We start from the raw sequence: 14,117 nt of genomic DNA on the forward strand, positions 1-14,117 counted from the left end.
TTTTTCGTGCACAGCATGGATGGATGGACTGGTAGTTGAAAGAAACACTGCCGACTACTCACTAGAAGTGTCAGTTCTCTGCAGAGGTGAGCAATTCTCAGTTGTGAGTTGTGGTTGGACCATATGCACGTAGCATGCATACTCTTTGAGAGGCATACCACTGCAAATTGTAAGATAATAATCCAAAAGAGATAATCTTATCTACAGTTTAATAGTTTTTTTATATCAGCTAAAGGGTAAAATTGTCAGGTTTTTCAAATCAATTGAGGCATTGTCTCTGTGGCCTGTGAATAGTGGTGAATAACACCCTTCATTCAAGGACCAAGGGAAAGGGTGTTTAAATCCTTATATGTCACATAATTCACGTCTCTAATTCTGATATTTCTTGGTTGGTTTCATATAGAATTTATTATCAAGAGCTAAAAATTAAGTAGAGGATACGCAAATACTTATATACCTCTAAATCGAATTATTCATATTTGATATGGAATTATTGCTTTTGCGTGGAATCCACTACATTACAAGTCGTGTAGGTTAAGCTTTTGAATCGGTGTCAAATAAAAGAGTATAAGTGCTTCAAAATGTACATCTGGTTTTTACAGTTCATCATGGTGGACAGTAAGTCCACCACCATTTTTGCACAAGTCCGGCAATGAAGAAGAATCCCTACTTTATCTGTAATTCTGTTCATTTGGCATACCACCATAGACATCATAATGACCTCATTCACTATCTTATGGCTTCACGTATAGTGCATGTTATCTTCAAGCTTCTATGCCCCCTAAAAAAGGGTGTACCTAATACAAGAGTTCCTGTTAGTGTAGGCTCTAGGGAAGGTCATAATGTATGTAGTTTTACGAGTTTCCATGCCCATCTCAATAACCTATTTCTTTCTTCCTCAAACAACAGAAGAAAAGGGCCCAAGCAAGTGAGTTCAGATCCTCTACACTCATATTTGCGTACTTAATGTGCCAACAACTGTCCCTTTTGTTTCCATACAAACCCCTTACAAGAGAGAATGGGGTAGAAATTCCGACGCACACGTCTCCATGACTAGTTTTACTCTTCTGACCTTGAGATTAGGACAAAAACCCTGTTAAATCAGGATTTGAAATGATAATATTTTCGTTAATTATGCCGCTTATCCATATAAGACAAGGGTATGTTCAAATGAGTACAACTTCATTTGACATTTCAGACCCTTCCATCTATAAATAAGTAAGGTTCCTTCACTAAACAATATCTGTAAGGATGGATCGATTGCTTGGAGTGAGAAAAGGAGCTTGGACTGAAGAAGAAGATCAACTTCTACGCCAATGTATTGAGAAGTATGGAGAAGGAATGTCGCGCCAAGTTCCTCTTAGAGCAGTTATTATGTATTCTAGTCTTTGGGTGCTGTTTTTTTTTTCCTTTCTGTGGAGAGAGAGAGATGTTGGAAACATAAGAAGAAGAAAAAGGCACTAAATTAGGAAGATCTTTCTTTTCAGGTCTGAGAAGATGCAGAAAGAGCTGCAGGTTGAGATGGTTAAATCATCTCAGTCCCAATATCAAAAGAGGAGGGTTCACGCAAGATGAAGTTGACCTCCTCCTCAGGCTTCACAAGCTCTTAGGCAACAGGCAAGTGCAACCTCTTAAGTGAGATTTTTAATGCTTCATAGACATTTATTTTCTTTAATTTTGAGCTAGTTTAATGGTCTATCCAACCATAGGATACTAGGTGGTTTGAGATAATATTTGACATGTAATAGACCAGTGAGGACCTAAATTTTGCATACAAATAAGTCCTATGGTACTTTGAAAGTTGACGTGTGGCAATATAAAATTTCGAAGACCCATTATACTTTTAAAGGGAAAAAGAATGCTACCTAGTCAGATCTCCTATTCTCAAACATAGGAGATGGCATAAATACCACTATGCCTCTTGGTTGAGTGCTTATGTGTTTCCTTTGGTTGGTCTTTGTATTGACACAATGACCACGTGACCATGTAGGCCATTTTAAAAATAAATGAATAATTAATAAGACGGAAATCATAGATATAAATGATTGAGTTTCCTCGTAAAAAATTTGAAAAGTTTGATGGTTGAATCCATTAAATCATTGTTCATGTGGTATACTAGTTAGCAAGAGCATGGAAACTTCCATGGAATGGATCACAAAAACTTAACCATTTTTTTTTTTTTCAAATGAAGTTACATTCCCCAATGATGTGATAATGTGATAGGACAACTCTTGTCCAACCAAAATTTCCCACCCTTTTTTCTTGGTCTAAATTGTCGAGAGAGAATTCCTTCATCATCATCATCATCATCATCATCATCATCATCATCATCATCATCATCATCATCATCATCATCAATAATAAAGAAATAATCAGTCTAATAAATGATCAATATAATGAGTCACAAAATAATTATCTTTTATTTGATGTAGAAAGCCTGATAGATAAGAAAAGCAACCATGTACCTATCTTCCCCAGTTCCCCCAAGCTACAGCCAAGCTTTTAAAACTCAGGATTGGTCTTGGACTTGGTTTCAATCAATATTAATTCGAATTGCTATTGATCGGATTAGATTGAACGGATTTATATTTTATTTAAAAATATAATTAATTTTTCGGATCTTTTTACCCTTAGATCTTACCTACCTGATCCAAACAACTTCAACCGATGCAATCTGATTTCTACAAGTATGGCTGCAGCTCAGGTAATTCAAAATCAGGGAGAGAAAAATTATACTTAAAGGTATCCCTCTGAGTAACCCAAAAATAATAGTAATATTATGAATCACCATTAGAAATACCCTTGTCAAATATGATCAAATTATTTAAAAATAATTATTTGTCTTCTTTTATCCAAATTTGGACGGGCACAAAAAGGTGGTTAGATGCATAAATTCACGAGCTATCAAGAAGTTAAATGCCGAATCGAGTTTAATCTCATTTGTCACTTTGCTAATACTTTTTGTTTTTTTCCCTACTTATTTTCTTGGATTTCATAGTGATAACATTCTAAACCAAGTCTCACATATCTCTACACTGGCTCGTGATCGCTCTCTAGTTACATATAACAAAGACCATTCAAGTTTGGATCTCTCCTCCCTTGCGGGTAACCATCAGGGGTGTCAACTGATTCGGCTTAATCAGGCTTGATCAATTTCACCTATGCATCATGATCGATCATTTAGATAATACGGGCTAATGTAAGCGGTATTGTCTTGTTTATAATTGGTCAGTCAGGCTCGAGTTTTAATTCAACTGTGTTCTTTAGATATAGTTCTTTTAGGCTTCTTTTTCCCTAACAATATACATGCGAGGGAACTGCACACAAGGTGTAAGGTTTGAGTTGTGATGTTTTCTTTGTATGTGTAGATGGTCCTTAATGGCTGGTAGGTTTCCCGGAAGGACGGCAAACGATATCAAGAATTACTGGAACACTCACCTCAACAAGAAGACAACTAGTATTACTGCTTTGGAACAGGAACAAGTAGAAGCCAGAAGTCCTGTAAGGAAGAAAAATGAAGTCATAAAGCCTCGGCCATGGGCCTTATGTTTGCATTTCATGTGAAAATTGTGTCTGCTTTGGAACGGGAACAAGTAGAAGCTAGAAGTCCTGTAAGGAAGAAAAATGAAGTCATAAAGCCTCGGCCATGGGCCTTCTCCAAAAGTTCTCCTAGGTTGTTGGGAAAATTATCTTCTTCTATCTCTCCTGACCTATCTGCTACTAAGACTAGTACTTCCAGTGGTTCAAGAGAAATGCTGGGCATGAAATGTCCAGTTCTATATGGTACTCAAGGGTCTACTAGGCTATAACAGGGAAGAGACTCTTTAAATAAGGAACTGGAGAAAGGCAAGTCAAGCTATATTGGTGGATGTACAGAAGATCTGATTAGAAGTCTCTGGGTTGAAGATTATGATATGCAACCAATAGAGGTTGGGAACGACACTTCTTTGGAAGAAGGTCTTATAGGTTGGGATGATGACTTATGTTTGGATTTCAATTTTTGGGATACACTGGTAGTTGAAGGGGAACTTGTTTCATGATGCAAATTGTGTCTGTATGCATAAAATGAATGAGAAAGAGAGAGAGAGAGAGAGAGAGAGGAGAAATGTGCAACTTGTGTCTACCTTTTGTTGTGTATGTTGGTGTACAATGTCTTGTATTCTATCGCAGTTTAATCCAGAGAATATAATGCAAATGCCTCATCTGACTTTCATGAATCTTAACTGCTTAAATGATGCAGCTGGCCAAAGCTCTGGACCTAATAATCTGATGCATGGAACATGTTAAAACAAAAATGTTATCTCAAATGTCTTAATTAGTGGCTTAGCTAGACATATTTTAAGTTTAGAAAATTTTGTACAAAGAAAACTAGCATGTTTAGTTGAATTTTATTTATTGTCTTTGGGTGCTTACTCAGACATGCGACCTAGCTATACTGAACTTATTAAGCCATCGCTTCTTAATCTTATGAATTCAACCCTGGCCCCATGATAAGTCTTGTACTGAGATTTCCATAGTCAGGAACATTCTAGCCAATGGATCTACAACATTTACACCTCTACTAATTCTTGGGTTCTCTAAAGCCTTCAAATTTCTAGAGGTTTTTCCTACAATTATTTAGGCTTCTCACACAAAATTAGAAAGTTCTAGATGATGGACCTTGCTTAGCCCAATAACCTATTAGTGATTGACCTGCGGCCTCTATATTACCATTTGGTTTAAGCTTCATGTGGAGAATTAATGCTTGGACCACCATTTAGTGCATGTTTGAGAACCCACCCTGTTCATAGGGCTGGCGAAGACTGCACCATTGTCCTTTCTTCTCTTAGTTGGATGCATAGGTACAATCATAGAACTTGCTGCAATCATGTCTGCCGCTTCCCCACAACCCCCAAGATTCTCAGGGTTTCACATATATAGGGAAAATGGAAAGTAAAGGTGGTAGGTGATAATAGGTAGTGCAGGCTTCCCATGACGCTAGTAGGAGGAAGAATCTGCACACCATGGTTATTTTGAAAAAAATATCATCCACACACATATATTTATAATATCAGAAAATAAAAATCATTGTGATGAAAATTACACACTAACATCTTCGGAAATTTCTACTCTATTAATCTAAAACTTTCAGTTCTATCCATTGTCATAAGGGGAAATGTGGCTCCCATGTGTCTTTCTCTCTTCCACTCCTATGCAATAATATCTCTATTTTTTTATCCAGGAAGGAGAAAGAGATACAGAGAACATTCACAACAGGCATGCTCCTGAACAAACATACATTTTCCCTTTCTCTTTATTTTTCTAATTATATAAATTATGTCAATGAATATAAAATATAGAAAAATAATATCGCTATCTGATTATATGTCTTTACATCCAAATACAGATAGTGATGAAAAGATCGCCATACTCCTTGGTTGAATGCTTAAGCAACTCCACTAATTGGTGGCTGCATACCAGCAATGAACCCCAACCCTAAAGTATAAAACTCCAATTGACACTTGTGGTGTGTTATTCAGATTTCAGACACGCCCATCCATAAATTGATAACCCTACAGAGTTAGAAAATAGGTATTTGTAATGATGATTGTCCTTTGTAAATTTGCATTTCTTTCAATTGTCTTTGTTAGGCTGACGTGTATGTATTGTTGGTAGTAAAAAGAGTAACTCTTTTAATTTGGTAAGAAGTATAAAGTATAATTTTCTATATATATAAAAAAAAAGTTTAAAGTATAATTCCGTTTGACACTTAAGGAGGTGTCATTTAAACACCGCCATCTAGGGCGGTCAATAGATCGATTTAGTTCATTGTGAAATCGATAACAAATTTCTACCAAAAAAAAAAAAATTCGATTTCGATTCAGTTTTGGTCTCTTGTATGGATTTGCTATTGATTTGGATTTAGTTTTTAATACAAAATTATATACAATAATTAATTTTTTTTTATGATTTTTCAGGTTGAATATTTTGGTTTCTTATCGATTTGGTTTCAATTTTTGAGCTGCTTTTGGTTTGGTTCTGGGTTCGTTCAGTTGCTCAGTTGTAATACCCCAAAAACTTTGCTTTGATCGATTTTATTGGTTTGAACTAGATTTTGACACTCCTATGCCCATCTATAAATAGGAAAGTTTTGGAGTAATGAATTTGATAGAAAATATGTTTTTTTATGATGGATTGATTGTTGGCACTAAGAAAAGGATTACAGCAATGAACTATTATGTTATATAAGGTATACTCTGTTTATATATATATATATATATATTCCCTTTTTTTGAAAAACAATCTTTTTTCTTGCTCTTGTTATGTCAGGAAGTATTAGTATTTCTACTTTCTAATGCTTAAGAAGATATATAAATTTTTTTTTTTTTATGGGTAACTTGTATGTATCAAGGAAAAATAAAAATGTAAAAATACAAACGCAGGCAACCCCTACAACCTTCTTTGGGTAGAACAAAAGAAAGATTGAGAGGTCCCTAAATCAAATAGGACAAATCCTGTAATACAATTCATGTAAAAAGAAAAGCTTCAACAATTAGAAAAAAATGCTATGAAAGAGTTAAGAAGCCCAATCATGAGAGCAAAAAAAGTACATGGCACTTTTCATGTGATGACTCTTCCGTAGAAAGCTTCTCACTACTGGATGTGTCAGGTTTCTAAAGACTGCAACGCCACCGTCCTCATTCGACTCTGGTGCTTCCTCTGAAAAATCTAAATGTGTACCTTCTATATTATCAGCTTGATGGGCTTCCTCCACACTATGGTTTAACTCAACATGGTCTATCACATCATCACTATGATTCAACTCTGTCTCTTCCTCTAAAGAAATAACGGAATAACTCCCTTGAAATAAGTTGCATCTGCTACATATTGGGGAGTCAAATCTTCAATCAATCTGCCATTATTCTCTCCATCGGCCACGTCAACATTGTATCTTTTAGGAATATTTTAGAAGATATTGATAATGGTTAGGTCCCAATATTTTCACCTTGAGCCTGCACGTTTTCTAAAGTCCCAACCCACCGTCCCACCTCCCCTGCCCAGTTTGAGACTACAATACGGATTTCGCACATTGAACTTCATCCAATTAGCAAGAGTTCCAATCGTGGTTTGAGGAATTGGAACCAATCAGATCGGTATTACCCCTATTTTATCCCCTATCCGATCCTGATTCTAATTATTTTTCTGTTCCCTCCCTCTCTCAAAGCAAAAAGGTAATATAGGAGGTTGATACATGGTTGACAGTCAATTTTAAAAGTCTAACGATCTGTTAAATTGGACTAAAAGGTACTAAAAGACTCAGGTATACGTGGTGTATGCATGAGAGAGAGAGAGAGAGAGAGTATCCAATGCTGTTTCTATGTGCAATGCTGTTTCTATGTGTGGTTTGATTTGGATCAAGCAATTGAGCCATCAGGCGCTTCTTTTTTTTTTTTTTTTATTTATCATCATCAATCTATGGGTTGGACCACCCTGGGCTGGCCTGACTGGCTCGGATGGGTCCATGAAATAATTAAAGCACGATTTAAAAAAAAATATAAGTTATGGGCCAACACCCATAACCCAATTCAAAACAACTACATTTTTTTTTTTAAGCTTTTTCTTGTTATAAAAAAACAACTTTGTTTTAAATTGACATAATGGTTTCAAGGTTTGGTATCATATCGGTCGTATCATTTCGATATTGGCTGAGATCGATCCAAATCGGTTACTCATATCGTTTGAGAATAAAATAGTAAAAGAAAAAAATTGTGATCAAAACCGACCAATACATGTCAATCCAATGCAATCTAGATCGGTATAGACAGATATAGATACTGATATTGTCCCCTAAATCAATGATTGACATGCAATTTGTCCTCAAATGCTGATGAGTTCAAGTCTTTATCGGAACAAGAAGGCAACTTCTCTCTTAGGGGGAGGACATTAATCCTCATCTGATTCGCTGACTAGTGTGGGACGATAGCCTTTTAATGGTGAAGGAATCCTAGCAATTGATGTGGAATCGATTGTGATCTTTCCTATTTAGACTCCTTTGATGGCACATCTACAAAGCATGTATGAATGGTCTTATTGTCAATGAGTCTTTGCACTCATCTCAAATCGCCTTTTGAGCAAAAGAGATATAATTTCATTAAGGAGAAAGAATGCTACTTGATAGTGTTTGTGTCTGCCCTGACACATGGGGAACTGGAGTAGGGGCATGAGCATCATTTCACAACCTAGTTCCACTTCCCCATATATGGATCTAGGCATATGCAGCACTATTGGGTAGCTTTATTTTTCCCAAAAACTTAATAGACGAAGGCCAGCATGTGGGTTAATTACTTGGACACCCTTGTACTATGGCTAGTTTGTTTTACATCTCGAAAGTTTGAAAAGTTTACTTGAACCACCCTTGTATTTAAGATTTATTACAACATATTAACCCCGATCTATTAGTCAATCACTGTTTAACGTCATCGATGAAAAAAATTGTAAATACCCAAACTACCCTTTAAGGAGAGTAAATAGACCATTTTACCCTTCCATTTGCAAACACCATCTTCACTGACGTTGAACTCATGGAAATTGAATTACCAGACGCAGTTCCGCAGGAAGGAAGGTTCCCAGCCTCATCGGAAAAGGTGAACCATAACTGGAAGGAAGGTTCCTCATATCCACTTTGGCCTTTAAGGTTTGAAGAAAGAATCAACATTGTTGCAGTCATCGTTAATCATTTTACAGTTGAAGGCAAGATCGAAGCTGGTTTTTTTTTTTTTTCCCCCGAAAAATTTAAAGCTTAAATTAATCTGAGTTCTTTTTTATACCGATCATGTTATTAGCACGATCTTGTACTGTAGTACGAAAGAACAGAGAAGAATCAAAAATTGAAAATCGAAATAGGATCTGGTCTTGAAGCCTCAAGAGAAGAGAATGTCAAAATTGGGGATGATTTCACCGATTAAGGATTGTCATTAATCCAAAATGACTCGGATGCATTTAAGGGAGAAAGGAAGAGTTAACTCAGTGGACCCAGCTGGAATTGAGGATTCCGAACTGAACTCAAACCTGATCTCTCTCTCTCTCTCTCTCTCTCTCTCTTCCCCCAAGAGTTTTCTTCAATTTTTCCCCATTTGGTATGCTTTGTAGTTTGTAGAATTCCTCGGGTAGTTGCAGCAGTGAGCTTTGTAGAAAATTTCAATCTTCTTCCTTCACATTCATGGATTTAAGATTTTTCATTTCAACGACTTTAAAGAGTAAGTTGATCATTTTAACTTCACATATTTCAGTTGAATAACTCACAAGGGTAAAATTGTTTATTCATTCAACCATTTATAGTAGATAAACACTGTTAGATTTCATGGGGTTTCAAATAATAGTTTCAATCTTTGGGTGTCAAAACATTGTAGAGGGGATGCCTAAGTAAATAACCCTAATCATTTTATCTTAACCCAAGGGGAATATACAATTGAAAGCAACACCTCAAAATGAAGAGATCATGAGTTCAACTCTCTTAGGGGCCTAACTAATAATAATAATAATAACAATATAGCTCACAAACACTTTTTCCATTTTTTTTTTTTTTTAAGTTCAAGCGCCTATTGGCCATTACATGGTAGACTCACATATAATTTAGGGCCAAGTACAGATCCGGCAGGTACTCCACTGAACAATGTAAATCACCAAGCCAAGGCCTAGGTGTAGTTGCTAACACTTTTCCCTTTGAGAAAAAAGGAAGTGAAATAAAATGAAAGGTAACAAGTGGGGCACTTTATGAAAATAAAAGTTTAAGCAAAAGAACTATGTCCCTCAAACATAAGAAACATTAGCATACAAGACCAATGAGAGAGAGAGTGTGTCAATATCTTCAACACTTTGGTCATAAAAAGCATTGTCTTCTCACATGCCCTATCTCTGAGTGTTTCTTACACCAACAAAACATGATTCTTTTTTTCTATAAAATATTGCTTTTCATGTGATTTTCACCATCCCTAAGATGTTGGAACCACATAATTAGTGAGTCACGTGTGAAAAAGTAGTTCAAGCTTAGCTTGACTCTTCTTCTGAGTTGCTATCGTCCATGTTGGTTCATAGCTATCTGAATAAATGCCATGTATTCAAATGAAGATTCAATACTTTGAGAAAAAGCATGGTAAATGAAACATTGAGAACTGTTGAATCCTTGTCTTTGAACATGTGATGCTTGCCCAAATAATTATGGGCAAGATTTGAATTAATGAGCAAGATATAAGCGAAGCGATGGGCACTTATGAGAGGAGCCGGATCCTACCAAGTTATAAATTTTTTTGATTGCATCACCTATGACTTTCTCCTTTATAGAATGTCACTTTCTTTTTCTGAAAGCGTTCTGCACTTTGTCGGTTGTGATTTTTCAAGGCAGACCCGATAGGGACCGCAAAATAGGACAAGACCGACAAAGGACTAATAATGAGGGGAAAGGAGGATGGTCCCCGGATGGCCACTTAAAAGATAGGTGTTGGCTTTTAGAATGCACTGAATCTCACAAATAGTGAGCCATTCAGTCCTAATATTCTGCTTGAAAAACTTTCTTATTACAACAAAAGGGTTCCAAGCTTGATGAAGATCGAGACCAAACTTGAGGAGAGGAGAGACTTTTTCTTTTACAGGTTGCTCTGTCAAGTCATTCAAACAATGTCAATGTATTATGGGTGATGTTAGAATAAATATGAAAAAATATGGATAAAAATAAAAATTAGTAGATTCACACAAGATGATACGGAGATTTAACATCATTCACATGTCAATGTGATGTGTTACATTCATGGGCAAAGGTGAATATAATTTATTATATGATGGAAGAAAAATTACAATGAAAATCTCTCAAGAATATTTAAACCCGTGACAAAAATTCACTCTAAACCCTAATTTGAAAATCCCTAAATCAATCTTTTTTCTCTTACATAACAGGACATCATCAAAACATCTAAATACTCATTCAAGTCGGGTGGATCCAAATAGACTCCCAAACAAGACCAATGACAAGTTCTAGGTTAGGACCTACCTTTTCTGCCATCACAGATCTCAAAAGTTCTCATTTGATTGGCCACCAAAGTTGTTGGAACAATCAAGTATTACATATACACAAAATATGTGCTCAATCAATATGCTATAAAATCAGAATGACTTAGGCTTGAAGGAAATATAATGGGCGATATGGACGATAACAAGGCTATGAGTAGAGATTTTAGGGATCAAAATGACCACAGAAGCTAGGTAAGCATTGAGTCGATGGCCATTTGATAACACTGTGAGGTGGAGAAGTTTCTCTTAGCTAGAAACACAAGGGAGTGAACCCAATGAGGGGCAATGGAATGGTTTGATAAATAAGGATAGAGAAGTCCTTTCATGTAAGGTGAGATATAGAAAGAGTGTCAGCATGCCCTCTACGTGTTGCTCATAGATACCTTTTTTCTCACAAATTAAAGGAAAAAGACAGGCATGTGACCACGGTGTACACATACCCTTCACAAGATCTCTCTCATCTCTTCATTTAATGATGTGGCCCATTTAACTATGAATTGGCACCTACTAAAGCTTCTTTCTACTGTACTTGTGTACGATGCAGACATAACGGGCCAGAGTGTTGATCTAAACATAGAAAGAAAAGACTTGCGGTCCCATGCAAATTATTCCAATACAAGTTAACCATTCACCTAGAATAACAAATATAGTCTACTAATATAATATATTAGGGTTGATATACATTTTTATAAGTAATAATTGACCATGTGAAGTATCTACATTTGTTGTTTCTTTTTACTATTAATATAGAATCGAGTTTTTCTAAGTCAAAAGTATAGCTAACGTTGTAGTTAAATGAGTGTCTAAGGACAATGAAGGTCATTAAATTCCAGCACCAACTTATAGGAATCAGGGAAGCTTTCGTCCCAAAAAGTATCTCTACAAACAAGTGATGTGATGCGCAAGTTATGAAAGTGAGTAGTCTTTTTCTTTCTCTATTGGGAGAGGGATTTTTTTTTTTTTGGGGGGGGGGGGGGGGGGGGTGGGTAGTGGGTGGTGGTGTTAAAGATGAAAGAGAGTAATCAAGAAGATTCTTGGGCCTCCACGTACCACCATGTATAGGTTGCAATTCATTTTGCCGAAAAGGGCATCTCCCATATGTAAATTTAATTCAAGAATATACTTTTGTTCTTCCCCTTCTGTTCATATTCCTTTTTTGGAAAAACAAATTCAAAAATAAATAAATAAACAAATGTTAAATGTAAGTGTCAATTGAGCCATTTTCACTTGATGATTAAGTGGTCTTCTGAAAGCCGCCACTCCTTTTTTGCCTTTTCTGAAACATATGAAACTAACTTGTCCTGATCGGAGTTGGTTCATTCTTAAAGTGTTGCACGTATGCTCAGCTCAGCCGATAGACACATTTCCTTATTTTTGATTTTTTATAAGAATATTATTTTTTTTCCTAAATGATAATAGGTGTGACATGTGTTCATGTCATTGACCGTACATGTTGCATGCACATATGCACATAGAGGAGGGTTTTGCATGCAACCAGTGTGTAATTTTCGAGCTTTGGAGGGAGTTAGTATAAGAACCAATGAAATAAAAGGAGTATATAAGACATCTTGACGGGGTCATTATAGTGATCTAAGTCCTAAAAAAGGTGTCCATATGTAATTTTAAATTCATGTCACGGCGTACAAGCTTTTATCCTACATATATTTAGAAGAAAAAAGGGTTTTGTGGGGGTGTTTGACCCCTATCCCCAAACTTATGAAAGGAAAAATGACAAGCTCGGCCCCCATGAAATAAAAAATGACATATTTTTTTATGTTTCCTCCAGTGGTCCTCATTAATTAAAGAATTTATCTAGTCTATCCCTAATTATAGTACCCTTTTCCTCTAGCTGTGAGTCAGCCTTCCCTGACACGGCTAGCTCTATCAGATGATCAAGACCACTGTTGGTTAAAACAAGAACGAAAAAAAAATAGAGACGTACGGTACGAGTTTTAAATAGATAAAAACGATGAACGGTACGATAAAAAAAATGTCAACAAAACAGGAAATGTCAAACGGACGAAAACGAACGGTACGAGTATTAAACGTGCAGTTTTCAAAAAAAGGAAACCAAAAAAAGGGCAATATACTCATGTAATTTGAGAGATTATTACCTGTATACCTGCATCTAATGTTCTAAACTACATCAACATCAAACATTCATGCATATATCATCCAAAATATAGCATCCAATGTAAATTCTAAATTAAAACTTAATACACCATATTAAAAAAGACATATCCAAAATAAAAAGCAAAGGTCAGAATTCACCCATGGTAGGCCACGGTTGGAGATATAAGCTAGATGGAATTTCTTCTGAACAGTGAAGAAAGAAGAAGAAGAGGATATGTGACCAATAGATATTCGTATCACACTATACCTATGTGAAGGAAGAAGAAGAAGAAGAAGAATGCTGTCGATCCAATGACCTGCCATTGCTGCTGTTGACAACTTGACGCCCTAGTTTCCTTCTATCGGCTGCTGTCGACGCCCGACATCTGACGACCTGCTATTGCTGCTGTCGAAGACTCGATGGCCAAGTTTCGAAGACCAACTACTGGTGCTGTCGACACCCAAGTTCTGACTTTCAATGACCTTCTACTGCGGTTGTCTACTTGTCTCTTCTTTTTTTCCCTGAGTTTTTTTCAATTGACCAACGAAGAAGGGTTCAGAGGAAAACTCGAATCCGGGTGACTGGGTGAGAATCTCACCGTGAGACCGTGAAAGCAACACAAACTCACAGAGATGTGGATTTGGGAATTTGGGATTTGGGGAAGAAAACCCTATCGAATAGTTTTGATGTTTTCTTTAGTTTTGGTTTTTTTTTTTTTTCTAATTAGTATGACAAAATTTCTATTTTACCCTTAAAAAACGCATACGTGTTTTAAACGTGCATTTAAAACGCGTTTTAAATGTTTTATTCAACCGTTTCCCCTTTTTTTCGCATTGTATAAAGGCATACGGCAAAACACGTTTTAAACGGTAAAAAAACACAATTACGTTTTAAACGCGTTTAAAACACATTTTAACTAACAGTGATCAAGACTCGGTGGTTGGGAGTTGGGACAGAGGCC

At 36.2% G+C, this 14,117-nt stretch overlaps 1 protein-coding gene across 1 annotated transcript in view; it reads left to right on the forward strand.

Moving 5' to 3' along the window:
• Window positions 1-1,251: 1,251 nt before the first annotated feature.
• Window positions 1,252-14,117, forward strand: part of LOC122067536 (transcription factor MYB1-like) — an 18,311-nt gene continuing 5,445 nt past the window's right edge. Inside the window, exons 1-2 of the mRNA XM_042631378.1 lie at window positions 1,252-1,376; window positions 1,495-1,617. Coding sequence (XP_042487312.1) covers window positions 1,252-1,376; window positions 1,495-1,617 — 248 coding nt within the window. The remainder of the gene's footprint in view (window positions 1,377-1,494; window positions 1,618-14,117) is intronic.

The sequence above is a fragment of the Macadamia integrifolia genome, unplaced genomic scaffold, assembly GCF_013358625.1.
Source record: "Macadamia integrifolia cultivar HAES 741 unplaced genomic scaffold, SCU_Mint_v3 scaffold2965, whole genome shotgun sequence".
Taxonomy (NCBI): Eukaryota; Viridiplantae; Streptophyta; class Magnoliopsida; order Proteales; family Proteaceae; genus Macadamia; species Macadamia integrifolia.